Source organism: Rhagoletis pomonella, unplaced genomic scaffold (genome assembly GCF_013731165.1).
Source record: "Rhagoletis pomonella isolate Grant_MI unplaced genomic scaffold, Rhpom_1.0 Rhpom_scaffold_00008, whole genome shotgun sequence".
Taxonomy (NCBI): Eukaryota; Metazoa; Arthropoda; class Insecta; order Diptera; family Tephritidae; genus Rhagoletis; species Rhagoletis pomonella.
Window position 1 is genome coordinate 8695502 of NW_023458562.1, and position 15561 is coordinate 8711062.

General features: G+C 36.8%; 1 protein-coding gene across 17 annotated transcripts in view; it reads right to left on the reverse strand.

Moving 5' to 3' along the window:
• Positions 1-15561, reverse strand: part of LOC118744139 (PDZ and LIM domain protein Zasp) — a 261367-nt gene that overhangs the window by 36949 nt on the left and 208857 nt on the right. For 11 of the 17 annotated variants that reach the window (XM_036476901.1, XM_036476900.1, XM_036476905.1 and 8 more), the window contains 2 exons: positions 7232-8461; positions 6886-7027 (listed from right to left, as the gene is read on the reverse strand). The exons of 1 other annotated variant lie outside the window; for it this stretch is intronic. In XM_036476901.1, coding sequence (XP_036332794.1) covers positions 6886-7027; positions 7232-8461 — 1372 coding nt within the window. Of the gene's footprint in view, positions 1-5800; positions 5936-6885; positions 7028-7231; positions 8462-15561 lie in introns of all 17 variants that reach the window. 5 more of the 17 variants (XM_036476913.1, XM_036476912.1, XM_036476909.1 and 2 more) reach the window with 2 other exon arrangements.

Genomic DNA, 15561 nt, shown 5'->3' on the forward strand with positions numbered 1-15561 from the left:
TGTCACCTCTCCCTTTGTGAATAATGGAAAAACTACACTTGCAAATTCTGCAAATCGCTTTCTCATCGCTTATTGGGTCGGCTTCAATTAAATCAAAGCCAGATTTCATACTTTTGCTAAACTGACACTTTCTTCGTGGCAATTCCTCACCTAATAAAATTCCAACCCGAAAAAGTCTTAAAATTCTTGTAAGTATCAATATAAACAAATAAACATCGTCTTACACGTAGTTTTGCAAAATTCAACTAGAGATGAGCGAATAGTTTCGATAAAATTACACTAAATTCCAAATACCTGCTTAAGGCGTATGCCTACGCTGCTACATGGTTGCTGATACGAATATCAACTTAAGCTATGTTCACAAATGGAGTAAGAAAACGTAGTAACATTGATGCAAAGCTTTAAGGCTTACAAATTGAATACAACTATTTGAGGTGCATATATTTTTAGTATAAGAAGTAAAATTAATTAAATAAATGCGTCTGAAATGCATTAAAGTAATTAATAATTACCCGAAGTAAAAATTCCGGACAAATTTTAATTCCGGACAATTTCCGGACGATAATAGTGAATTCCGGACTGTCCGGGCCAAATCTGGACGTCTGGCAGCCCTATACATAGGTATGTACATATAGTTCGTTCTATTTTCCAAAGTGAGGTGTGAAATGACAGGGATTGGCCTGTAGATGTGTAATAAATTTTTTTTGTTTTTAAAAGGGTTGCCACCTGTTACAAATTTTATTAAAATTATTTAATGAGTTAACTGAATTAGATATTACAATGTGGGTATCAATTGAACTAGTTTGGAAAATACTTTACCTCTGAATGGCACGTAGAAGGGTTGCCACATGTTTAAAAAATCATTCACTTTAATTAAGGGAATGAGGTAACTGAAATATGTATATCAACATGAGTATAAGACAAATGAAAAAATTTGACATATTTAGCAAGAAATAAGTGGAGAGTAAAAACATTCCTGAGTTAATTTAAGAGTCCAGTAATTTAAAGGGAATGTAATCAGAACAAATCACTGATTGACAATGTATGTATTTGTACTAAAACAACAAATACGATGGCGTAATCCTATGCCATTGATGTGGATATCAGTAGAAGGGCCTTAAAACGTTTTCGCCTGAAAACTAAAAATTGGGCTGCTGAAAATATAGATTTCGAGGATATTCTCAAAAACTCGTCAGTCGATTTTTTCTAAGTGTCCGCAAGTCTAGCCCAAAACTCTAGCTTTCATTTGTTATATAGCTTATATCTGGGGAAAACTCTTGTTGTGGAGATATTTCGATTCAAATTGAGAAAAGCCGCTCCAAAGAGCGACAAATGGTTAAAAATTAGCATATTCGTCTATTTGGTTGCTTTATGTTGTCAACATAACATATACCCAATTATCCGCAAAAAACTGTCCAATCCCTGATTGTCACCTAAACCGAAATTCCCTGCAAATCGGGAGAATTTCCCTCGAGTTGTCTTCCCTGCACGCGATACATAATTTATATGCTGTGTATGTCGCTTTCTGATTCTTATAGAAATCTTTTTTTATTTTTGCTGGTTTCTTTTCACTTCGTACATATCTTGGAAACCCAAAATTGTGTGTATTTTAGAGATTTTTTGCATCACATGCCGAAATTGTAAATTTGTTTCCTTATTTTAATTGTAAGTATGTATACAGTATGTAACTATACCCGCCTTTAACCTAACTGGAAAGACGCATACATTCTTACCTATGTTTGTACATACATATCGTCGTTTAAAGTGCAAAACCGCGTATCAACAAAATGCAAAACCGCGTATATGAAGTTGTAGAAATTATATTCTAGAGCGTAAAAACCCTCATATTTCAAAATGGTTCTCTATTTTATAAAGCGATCGCATTTCTGGCTAGTATATTTCAGGACGAATGGATAAGGATTGAGCCAAAAGCTTGTGTGAGCAAATCCAATATTTGGCATCAGTTACGCGGATTGCAGAATGATTTTACGCGGTTTTGTACTTTAAACGACGGTATGCATTTAGTTCACTTATGTGCCGCTACTAATTATGTATAAATTGCCACTAAGCAAAAATGCATGAGTAAAAAAGGCGAGTGCAGCACCGTCCTCGTGATAGCAGTGAAACTTCTTAAAAAAACACATGTGTGCATCGCAGAGAATGAGACGAATACAGTTGCTTATTATATCTAATGTTGCTACGAAGTTGCTACGTTTTTATCATTTTTCACATTTAATATTTTTTTTTTTTAATTTTTAATTTTTTCTTTGGGTATGAAGGATTGCTCATTCTTTGTCGCTTTATGGCCTTATTCATAAAATAAAGTAGCTTTAAAAAAGGTCTATAAACTGAAAAATGTATGAAAACGTCACTTTGTAAAGCTCTTTAAACCTACTTTATTTTTTATGAATAAAGCCATTATTCTGTATTCGCAAAATTAAATGTTTCAATGGAATTGAATTCAATGTTAATTATTTGAATAAATTGTTTAGATTTAGATAGCGTTTTTAGCAATTTATTTGAGAGAAATAAAACATTTATATTTTTGTTTTGATTTTCGTTGATTTTCCATTTGCTATCCCAAAATAATTGATATCAAATAAAACACCTCCTTGAGGTAAAATTTTCGAGTGACTAAAGCTGAACTAGAAACACAAAATTTATGATACCAATTTCGGGACGAAAATTAAACTAATTTTTAAACTGCCCTAGAAACTGACGGAAAATAGTTTTATTTATTCGGAACGTTGCCAAAATTTCCAATTTTTTATTTTGTGTTTCTAAGGGCCGTTTTCTCATCCAACCTTTAGTTTACCGGCCACTTTATCGTCTCGATATACGAGTTTTCGTTTTCTCATCAGCGCATTAATTTCTCGAATCGATAAACTGTTGCTCACCCGATGCAACCTTTAAAATTTGTACCCAACTTTAAATTTTGGTTTGGTTTTGGTTCATGAGTCAGATATATTAGATATTTCAACCAAGGTTTTGGTTTTTGCTAAGAGTTGCTCTTGCTCATATTTGCTTATATTGCATTGCCAACCTTTGAAATTTTATGACGAATGTAGTGAAGTTTCACTATCGGAAATGTAGTGAAGTTTCACTCTACGGAATAACAAATTTATTTTTACAGGTAAGATAAGACAACGAAAACACTTTAAAGTGAGGAACAATTTATCTGCCCTGTTAGTAAAGGCAACTTTACTGCTTACATTAGAAAACGGCCCTAAGAGTAGACAGAACTTTGCAGCGTTCCGAATTAATAAAACTATTTTCCGTCAGTTTCCAGGGCAGTTATATATGTATGTATATGTATCTAATATCTGCCAGCGTACGGTCATTTACAAACTTGGTAGCGTTTTAACGATCGTAATCACAACACTTGGTCGCGTTTTAACGATCGCAATCACTACACGATGATTATAGGGCTGTGCTGCCAAGAAAGAGGTATCCCATCGAGTAATTTTGTACTACTCTAATGTGATGCTAAAGAGCTATTACATATTTACTTACGGTTTGAGAAAATATTGATTAATTCCTTAGCCACACTACGCCAAAAATCTGAAAAAAACCAATTTTACATCCATATAAATTTAAGACCTTACTTAAATAGTCTAACTTCGACCATTTTTATCCAATTTCATTAATCCAGGTATTAGTTTCTTCTACATAAATGCTAGAAGGAAAATGGGGGGGGTTTAAACTTTATCCCATGAAAATCTCAAAAATCTAAAAAAAATGCAAGGTTCAAGAATTATAAGAAACCTATTTTCATGATGTACTCGCCTCTTCCTGGAACCTACCCTAAGGTTTTTCCGGTGTATTTCGTGCTTTTTTTTGCCGCACAGTGTAATCAAACTCGAAAGAAGGAGCTGCTTTAATGCAGGTACATAATGATATACCCCCTTTCGGGTTTTTTGTAAAATCCATTTACATATGGCTCATTTCACGGTGACGGGTGTGATATTTCAACTTGCATCTTAAGGCTTAATTCTTAAACTATAATACCAAATTATTTAAAGAGCTTATTTTCTGTTAGGTTTCCGATGTATGCACAATGCCTAGAAATAAAGTTTAAAAAAATTTTATCCAAACGAGTTATATGAATTTTAGTCACTATGACAAGTACGCTAACAAACTTAGCTTCTGCTTATGATTTTAAATAGTTCAATGTATATTTAGACTAAATGAATATTCTCAACATTTTCGTTGAAGTTGCATACCTATATTTGAAATTATAGATTATATGTTTCAAACTCAACTGTGACCGGTGTGACAAGTTGAGCATGAATAACCAAATACATATTAGAGGTACTCTCCTAATCTTGCAAAGCCGTTGCACGTAGCACGGATTGCACGGATTGCATAACTTGCAAACACACAAAAACAAATTATATGGGAAACGCCCTTTCCTATCGCTGCAAAATATGCAACGTCGAAACCCATGTATATATTTTGCAAAAAAGCATAGCAAAATAAATGCGACCCTGTGCTAGTTGTTTTGTTGTTGGAATTGCTACATATTTCTTTCATTCCTCTCATCTCGCTCACTTAATTTTTGTTGCTGTATCTTGTTATTGTATTTGATACAGAATTTCGCTGCTTCCTACTTATGCATGCTACCCACTTTGCAATGGTGTGCTCTCGTACTCTTCCAAATTTGGAATAGAATTTTTGCATTTCGTGCAATCCTTGCATCGTGCAAGACTTCGAGAATACCCCTATTATTAGACTATAAAACTAACTTTATTTCTCAAAAAATCGGATTTTACAAACACACAAAAGATTCTGCCACCTAAAAACGGGATAGTCCTTGCTCGTACTCTTCATCTCCACTGTCTGAGTAGACATCATTTTTAACCGATTTCCAAAAAAGGAGGAGGTCATCAGTTCGTCGGAATATGTTTTTTTTGTATGTATGTTACCGCATAACTTTGGACCACGTCAACCTATTTCCATAATTCTTTCTGCATCGGAAAGGTAGTGTCTCAGAGGTTTAAATCCGATCATTGGATCATTTTTTTATATGAGAATTGAAGTAGGTTTTTTTGCTAAAAATTGTTTGTTTTAAATATAACTACACTTTTCGTGAGGCTGTTACCTGTCAAACCGTATGAGATACTGTTTTAATCCTGACAAGTGAAGTAATGATTTCATTATATTTGTGGTAGCATAGGTGTGATGGGCGTGACCACCATAATCGTAAAAGCATATAAAAACTTAAAAGCAATTCGCAGGTATTCGCCTATGTCACAGCGTTACTTTTGTCAGTTTTTTTTACAGTGTGCAAGATGTGCTTTCCTTCAAAATAAACTATTGTCTGCATCTTGTGACGGCCGTGACACTAAAATCTGCTTTGCTTCAATTTATAATCAATTTTAAACAAAACTAAGCTATCATATGAGTTTGTAAATGGAGCAACCAAAAGTAAAAAAAAATATATCTCATTTTAAGATAAAATTCGGAATTTTGGCTTTCAGTCTTGAAAGTTGGATTTATGTATTTACTCTTAGTTACTAGAAATAATACTCTCCAATTCTGAAGTTTATATTCATGTTAATCGGTATCGATTACCGTGGATTGAGCCATATGTGAGATATATTTTAGATTTAATGTGTATGCATCTGCGCAAATAAAAGTTTGTAAGTAAATAAATACACATACATCTATATGTTTATGAATACTAAAAGTGGCTATTTAAAAATGAATGGATTTGTATTTACTCAAGGATTTAAAAGCACAAAGCATCGAAGCGTTTTATAGTTTGAACGTTTCAAAGTTGTTTACAATCGGTGTTTACCTTGATTGTAGTAGCCATTGTTGTATTGAGAGGAATTATAGACGGGCATGGTCGCGTATTTATTGGACCCGTAGCTGGTTGTTATTGGCTTTCTAAACTGTGTCGAGTACTTGTTGTATGTGTTTATGCGGCGACCTGCGTTCACATACACATATAAATTGGTATGAATGCATGTATACAAGTATGTATGGATGTATGTATGTGCATGGCCGCCATGTTTTTATCGTTTTGCTTTGGCGGCGTAGTTTTGACCGGGAATAAAAAAGTTGTATACTGAACCGGTACAATTAATTGCGAATACCGACTACATGACCTAGATATGAGAAGCACTCGAAGGTTCGTTTAAGTTTTTGTAAAAATTTGATGAAAGGTGGAAAAACTTAATTCTGTATTTTTAAGCATTAAGGCCTATGAAGATTGTTTAAAGAATTGTTTAGTTGAATTTTGAAGTATAGTTTAATAAAGATTTTGCAGTTCATGTATTTGTTAATGAATGAGTGAGTGTCTTTATCTTTTCTAGTGCGGAGTTAATAAATTTTGTAGGCCAATGAAGAAGAGTATGTATTTTGCGAAGCGATTGGTTAAAGCGCATAATTAAATTAAATAACCATTAAATTTCAATTAATGCATTCATACCACTGTGGATCTCATATTAAAATAGTCAAATTTAATTTTTTTTTTATAAAAGTTGTACACTAGTAATTTGCTTTTTGTTTCGAGATAACTTAAGTCTTTGTAAACTCGTTGGCATCTGTATGTATATTATTTCAAGAATGAAAAGCCTACTTAGTACTAGGCACATAATTACTAAGAATCAGGTATTTACATACCTATCTACAATATTTTACGACTACGCATGTTCTTTTCTAGTTGTCCTGAATATCCGAAATAAAATGAGATCAATTTTTACACAGAGAATGTATATTGTCCTACCATACCGCAAGGTCATATGTTTAAATTGATAAAAATTTGGTTGAACTATTTGAGCTAGTGTGATCGCTAAAAAAAAAACTAGATCCATTCCACACCACTTGAATAGTAATCATGGTCATCGTCGTAGTATTGATGATATTTAACATCCTTACCTTGCTGGCCCACGTTATTGCGCGGCAGTGTGGCGTACGGGTTGACTGCAGACCTCTGCGGTGGGTATGCAACCGGGGATTTGGGGGCAGAAGCTGGCGCGCCAGAAGCAGCTCCGAAGGGTCTAGCATAACCCTGATGGACCTAGAAGCAAATAAGTTTACGTTAATTTTAATGGATATAGAAAAATGTATGCTCATGAATATTCTTCGGTGGCACTTAGTTTGAAAACCCAGTTAACACACGTAGATGGTAGTTAGACATAACAACAACAAAACGAACTCGAAAACAATTGTATGCTGTTTCGACAAAGCCTAGGCGTCGTTCAGAGCCGATAAACGCACTTACCTTGTAGTTGATGTTTGTACCCTTACCAGGAGGCACAACACTGCGGATGACGCTGCCCGTCAAGGTAACGTATTCCCCAAATGGCGATTGGTCGAGTTCCGACGGCTGATTAGCCAACATTGCTGAGGTCGCCTCTCTTGCTGTGTCGGGGATGCCTTCAAATTCACTTAACTGTGCACTTTCGCAACGATTACTAATATGACTATGGCAATTGCTATTGACAGCGTTTATGAGTGTAGCACTAGTTATTTCTGTTTTTGGAGTTGAAGACAATAGTGCTGGTGGAGGTAATGTTGAATCTGTTGCCGATTTCGCAACCTGCTGACATGGATTCAATTGATTAGTAAAGTTCGCTGATATGGCTATAACCGAAGGATGCGTGTTTTTTGTCGTTGCACTGGCTGTGTCTATGCCTGGGACTGCGTCTGTGGTTGTGCTTATTAAGCCTGAGGCTATTGAGTCTAAGTTTTTGACTGATTGTGCATGAGAGGTCATTAGTGTCTGAGTTGATGGGTGGTATGGTAAGGCGGTGTTGTTCAAGCGATTTTGAATGTTGTTTGTAACGAGTGACTTGTTCGACTTCTCATAGTGCTTGTGATTACTTTTTGAGGAAATGTCAATGGATAGGGAATTTGTTGAAATGTTATTCTTATTGTTTTGTGTTAGCAACTTGTTGGAATACTCCTTCAAGAATTTGCTATAAACTCCACCTGCTAGGCCACCGCCGATGCCATGCTGATTTTGTGAGTTCATATCGTTTTCGCATGGTTGGCGATGTGGTTGTTGGATCATTTGTACTGGTAGAGATGGAGGTAGCGGCGGTGGGGGTGGTGGTGATGCTATCGGAGTCCTATTGGAGTCTGTGCTTGTGCCACACACTGAAGAAGGTGCCGATGAGGTTTGACGGGAACGCAACGACGAGGCAGAAGTGTATCCACTAGATGTTTCGTCTACCATTGGTGCTGTTGATATCTCTTCTGTCATAGATGGAATGTGACTCGGCTGTGCTGCTGATGTCCTGGACGAGTTATTGGAAGAAGTCGAAAGCGTTGAATGCCTGCTAATATGCAGTAATTTTTGTTTCGTGTCGGTGGTGTTATCGTCAACAGCGGCACAGTATTGGCTATCGATTTCTAACTGTTGCAGCAAGGAAGGTGATGGTGGTGGTGGCAGTGGCAAGTCAGTGTTATCCTCTTTATTTTCATTTGCGCTTTCGTAAGCTTGTGGCCTCTGCGTATTTCGTGTTTGTTATTTGAAAGCAGAGCCATTGTTAGTCGGTTAGCAAACACACAAAAGCGTGCAAAGAAAAATAAGTATTCAAGGGTAAGTGAAGGCAGGATAGCACAACGCAAAAAAATGAAATGAAATGAAAAAATGAATAAAAATTCTAACAAAAATAAATAAAAAGTAATGATTCGTAGTGCTAAGTAATAAACAGTTCCCGAACGTTAATGTTCATTTTATCCCTTTATTGGTAAACTGCGCCAAACTGGGGAAGTACAATTACCAACTGAAGTCCAACCAGCAGAGCACGCTCAACAACAAAACGTATTCGTCTTTTCGATTAATGTTTACCATATTAGAATAAAAAGTATTTTTTCCTTTCAGTATTAAGATTACTAAACTATCGCAGAACTAGCTCATTAAGAGGCGGTACTGGTTCTCGATCAATGCCAACGCAATGCTTTCAACTGTCTCTTTTTATATGGCGATGTCCTACGAAGTGGAAATTGCCCCCTCTGCAGAACTTTTGAACTAGTTATGAACTGGTTGCATTTTGGCCAGATCTGCGACAATCAGGTTTTTATGAAAATAATTTTCATTTTTATAAGTTTTTTTCGTTTTTTCTGTTCTATTACAGATTGCTTTTTATTTAATTTGTTTATTGTTTTATTTTATTTACATTGAATTTGATCATTTTATCTTACATTTTTAAGCGGCACTCACCCATTTAAATTTACTAAATCTGAAAATCGCAACTGCCTCCATTCGCGATCAACGATGTTAGAGTCGGATGTCTACGATAAGTGAGAATTTGTACATTTACTTCTCAGCTTTCACACACTAAATGTGAGAAACTTTGAGGAGAGCGCAACAAGCATACTGTACTAGTTCGGAACTAGCGGTTTGACAGACTGTCTTTAAATTTTACTGCAGGGTATGTACACTAACATATCGTCGTTTAAAGTACAAAACCGCGTATTGGCATTCTGCAAAACCGCGTAACTGACATTTGCTGCCAAAAATTGGACTTGCTCACTCAAGCTCTTGTTCTTGTAGGTGTGCTCACAGAACAAGACTTCTAACCTATTTCTAGGCACAGTTGTTTTCCCCATATAAAATACATTGAAAACTTTGAGCGCTTTGAGCACTCCTTAAATTTTTCTTTTATTTCAAAATAAAAATAGGGGTATACTTTTTCGGAATAGAACAATCCTAGGGGGTGGCAGCATTAAAAATCCGACCTTCTTTTGTTACATACATTTTTGGACGACTTTAGTATACGTACTCAGATATGGGCATTCAAATACGTGCGTGCTAAATTTTGGTATGAAAGCATTACTTTTAAATGCGAACATTTTTAAACGATAATCAAATAAAAAGTATTAATTTTTACTATGTATTATTTCCCTCAGTGTAGGGAACATAGTTTTCCAATTTACAGAGAAAACAGTTTTTAGCCACTTTTATTAAATTCAACAAGTTTTATTGAGCTTGAGGCCGTTTTTAATGAAAACCTATTGTGGAAAAGCAACAATAATTTTGAAAAAATGGTAGAAGTGACAGCTATTTCGGAAATCACCACATTTCATCATCACACTTCTTTCTGTGGGGCTCAATCCAACGACCCCAGCTGACTCGCTATCACTTCTAGCATTTTTTTTCAAAATTATTGTTGCTTTTCCACAATAGTTTTTGATTAAAAACGGCCTCAAGCTCAATAAGAATTGTAGAATATAATTTTCATAAGGCCATGAAATAACAAAAACATAATTATGAAAATTACCTATAAAAATTGTCCACTTCAAAGCCAGGCAACGTGTCTTTTTGACAACTTTTTCATAGGCAAGCCTATACCACTGCACTCACAATAAAATTACCTTTGATTTGACATACAACTCGACTGGCAAACAGATGGCTGAAAATTTCTAAAAAAAAACGTGCTTTAACACCTATTACCTATTACACCTTTAACCTATTGTGGCCTTTCGATTGGTATACATTTCTTTTGGTAAGCAGAGGGTGCAATTATTGCAAAAAGTGCTTTTATTGTCTTAAATGAATCATAGCCTGGACTGAAATTTTTTAGGCAACTCATGTTCAAAAGTTTTCTTTTCACATGGCGTTCCATAAGAAATATGTTTCATCCGGCAAGCCGATGGGTGCATACCAACAATATGTTCGTATCTTAGACTATTATTGTGAATTTGACTTAAAGAAGTTGCCACATAAAAAAATATTAAAGTTCTAAAAATTATAACAATATGTTTTTGTACATTTTATTCATACCCTATAAAGGTTTTGGCGAACGTTCGAAAATAACCTTCGATTTCCAATATGCATATCGAACTGAGAACGAACTCATAACTAACCTTAGTTTTCCAATGTTCATAGTATATTGGAAATACACTCGAGATGGGTTTGAAAAAAAATTAAAACCAGAGTAACAAGAAAGGGAGTGAAATCCAGCTCTCCGCAAAGGGAAATATAAGATTATCACTCTCTCTCATTCAAATTTCAATTTGATAAAGGCGTGAATTTCGAATTCATAACTAAGGAAAAATACATTGGATAACGAAAGTTCCGTTTTGCGGGAGAATGGCCTAGTTCTCGAATCGAATACTAGGCTATTCCACATCGAAGGTGAGAATCAAAAAAGGATTGGTTTTCTAATCATTGTTGACCAAGCCAAATGCTTATTGCGTAGCTATATAATACATACGGCCGCTGTGGTGTAGTGGTAAGCAGTGCGCGCATTCACTCAACAGCACCTGGGTTCAAGCCCTGGTCAAAGCAACGTCGCAAAAATATAGAAAAAATGTCTTCTTAACGGCGGTCGTCCCTCGGCAGGCAATGACAAACCTCCGAGTGTATTTCTGCCATGAAAAACCAAGAATGATAGAATACAAGATTGCGCCGTTCAGAGAGGATTTTTGAGAATAACTTTTGTGTGACGTCACACTGGTGCAATTGCGAGAGAGAAATGCCAAAACGTGAGCAAGAATGGAAGAAGAAGAAAAAATGTTGCAAGGAAAACGTAAACAAGTTGCACAAGTGTGACGTCATGCAAACAACGATTCTGTCAAATTCGTTAAGAGAGGAATAGCGGTCCGAGATCGGCGCAACCTTTGTATTCTCTCAATCGTGATGAAAAACAGCTTCTCATAAAAATACAATCGCCGTTCAGAGTCGGCGTAAAACTGTAGGTCCCTCCGTTTTGTGTGACAACATCAAGGTACACGCCACAATTCGGAGGAGGAGCTCGGCCAAACACTAACATATGTGTAAGCGCCAATCTAAAAAAAAACTTCTATATTGGCAGTACGTTGAAAGTGCGAAAACGTCGTTCTATTAAGAATGATAGATTACAAGATTGCGCCGATCGAGCTGAGAGCAACCAGGCGTGACGTCAACAAATACCAGAATGAGAGAGCAACTCGACAAGACTACAACTAATAATGTCGCATACGTGTTTTTTATGCAAGAGTGCGAAGTGCGGTGACTCCGTGTTCATCGTACCGAACGACGAATATGTAAAGAAGACATAGAGGCCTCCTTTCTCCCACAAAGGCTCAAGCGGTGGTCGGCTAATTATATGAGTGAGAAAAATAAAACAGGGGTTTCCACAGGGTGGTGTCCTTTCCCCACTACTGTTTAACTTTTACATTTCAGAGCTCCCTCAACCACGAGAGGGATTCTCGATTGTCTCTTACGCCGACGATTGCTCGACCATGGCGTCTGGGAATGGAATTGATGACTTGTGTTCGAAAGTAAACGGGTATCTCTCCGAGCTTTCTAGCTTCTTCACTGCGGGGAGCCTAATCCTCTCTCCCCTACAAAATCCTCTGCGACCTTGTTCACCACCTGGACGAAGGAGGTCAGGCTACCGCTGGGAATTCACGTCGATGATACACCAATTCCGACGGTGAATTACCTCAAAATACTCGGAGTAAACTTCGACAGTCTGCTCTCCTTCTCGGCGCACGCAACCGCTATTGTCAACAAAGTACAGAGCCGCAATAAGGTCCTCAAGTTGCTAGCCGGCAGTACTTGGGGCAAAGACAAAGAAACGTTGCTGGCAACATAGAAGGCAATAGGCCGGCCGGTTTTAAATTACGCAGAACCAGTGTGATCGGCGGGGACTAGTACGACGTGGATGAAGCTGCAGGCTACCCAAAACACCACACTACGGACAGCGACTGGATGCGTCCAGAACACCATCTTCACGACGAGGCGAAAATGCTCCCAGTAAAGGAGCATAATACAATGCTCTGCAAGCAGTCTCTAGTTGAGAGCCATAGACGTGGTCACCAAAATAGAAAACTGATTGCAGAAGAGCCCTTGCCCAGGCACGTCAGGAGGCATCTCTACGAACTGACGAACGAAGTCCAGAGGTTAATTAAACAACCTCTGGACCCGTCACCTTATCGACAGGCCCTGAGCGGCATTCACAAGTTATGTAGACTCCAGACCTGTGAATGCCGTTCTAGGCACACAACCACCGCACATCGACGATACAGAGCTTCATCTGCCTCGGGAGACTAGAACCATAATAGCCCAACGTCGCTCTGGCTTCTGCAGGATGTTAAACTCATACCTGAGCAGATTAGATGCAGATATACCAAATAAGTGTCCGGAATGCGGAGAGACACCCCATGACTCGAAACATCTCTTCGTCGCCCGGAAAACCCGACAACCCTAACGCCTTTGTCCCTGTGGACCGACCCTATTGAGGCTGCACGCTACTTGGGGCTTCCGTTAGTGGAGCTGGACGACAACGACTGAGATATTAACCGATCTGGGCGTAGTTGTTGTAGCCGCTACGACAACAATGAATATGTAAAAAAAAACAGTGGGAGATAGCTTGCCACATGCCTTTGCCACCAACAGCACGTATTTGCGAGAATCATTTTTAATACCTCCGACCTTTCTAGTACGAGCCTAAAGCGTAAGCGATTGCATCCGGAATCAGTTCCGTCACAGAAAATACCAGTGCCCAATCTATCCAATGTGGAAATAGAAACAATGTACGTAATTAAATTTTATTTGATTAAGTGATAGCAATTTATCTTTGCTAATAAAATCAATTTTGATTACAGAACAAATATTTGTGTTTTTTAGCATGTGTTATCTTAGGGTTAATTGAAATAAACAACTAACACAAATACATCAGTTCACGTATGAATTGTCAAATATGGATATTTTCATTACTTGGCACACTGTCTACACTGTGGATATCTACAAAAAAGTAGGTGGTTCCATTTAACGATTGTTGTTAACCATTTGACTTTTAATAAAATTATGAGATTTCAACAAATAAGTGCTACCTGATCACTAGAAGAAATATTTTTATACCCGAGCGCACTTGTGCACAAGGTATATTAATTTTGCTCACTAACGGTTATTTGTAACAGCCAAAACGAATCGAGATAGATATAGACAAATGTATACAAAAATGCTCAGAATGAATAGAGAAGGCGATTAAGCCCTGTCTGTCTGTCCGTCCGTCCGTGTACAAGATAACTCGAGCAAAAATTGAGATATATCTACGAAATTTGGTATGTAGGTTTCCATTTATCCAAAGTAGGTTGGCATTGAAAATGGGCGAAATCGGACTGTAACCACGCCCACTTCCCATATAACGGTAATTTCCAGAAATACGAAAACTGCGAAATTTTAGTAACTACTGACGATAATTCACTCAAAAATGACATTTACAATAACTTTCAGACGAAAAATAAGAATATTATAAATTTTTGGAAAATGGGCGTAGCCACGCCCACTTATGGTTACATGTGTATATCTTGGTAACCGCTGCACCAATGTCTTCCAACCATGGCACACTTTTTGGCCTTGGTACAACGCACCAAATGGCTGAATATTTTTAAAATCAGACAATAACCACGCCCACATCCCATATAACGGTAATTTAGAGAAATACAAAATCTTCGATAAATCAGTAAATATTATAGCTAATTTATTCAAAATTGATTCTTGCAACAATTTTTTACCAAGAAATGCGTTTATGATAAAATTTTGAAAACGGGCGTGGCACCGCCCACTTATGATCACATATATGCATCTCGGTAACCGTTCTACCGATTTGTACCAAAGCAAAAGGTTGAAAATTATTGAAATCCGACTAAAATTACGGCCGCTTTTCATATAACGGTAAATTTCAGAAATGCTTGAAACTTCAATATTTCGAAATTTAGGGACGCTAATTTACTCAAAATTGATACACCCCGGCTTATCATGTAGTGGTAGCTTTCAGAAAGGTGAAAAAGCATATATGTAATACTTGCGCCGGGTATTTAATGCTCGGCTCCGCCCGAACTTAGACTTTCTAACTTGTTTTTTATAAAAGAAAACAAAAATTTGTGAAAATGAGTGAAGTTTAGTGAAGTAAGTGAGCATAAATTAAATAAAGAAAAAAATGTCTTGAATCATGATACAAAAAACAAGGTAGTTCCATTGTCACTTTTTCGTCGCCATATTAACAACCTGACAATTAAGCAGATTCTGACATTTCGTGCTACCATACCCAATATCTAAAATCCTTCAAATTTTCTGATTAATTCTTGTCGATTTAAAATCTTTGTTCTTAAGCATATCTAGTATTTTATTCCTGTTTCACGTGAAAAAGGTGTTAAATTGCATATCAAATTTGTTTCTGTCAAATAAGTGTGAAATTCCACAACATTTCCTCAGCAAAGTAGTATTCTGTTCACGCTGTGCAAAAGCTTGCAATAGGGCTATTCGCGATTCGGTGCATAAGAGCTGACAAATTTATGCAATTGCAGAAATATGCCATGGATTGTGAGCGACCTTTATTAAACTGTCATGGTAAAGCTTTTGCAAAACAATTTTTGTGCATCAGCTTTGGTTTTCTTTATGAATGCAATGCATAGCATTTTTATGCTATGGATTTTCGGTATTGCAAATTTGCCAAGCCATGACAAATGCAAATGCGTGTATTTTGTTTGTGTATTGCAAATAATTTGCAATACAAATTTGCAATGCAATGATGCTAGGCCATTTGCACCGGATCGCGAATAGCCCTAATGTATTATAGAATAAGGATTGATATTCAAAGAAAACGATTAAAA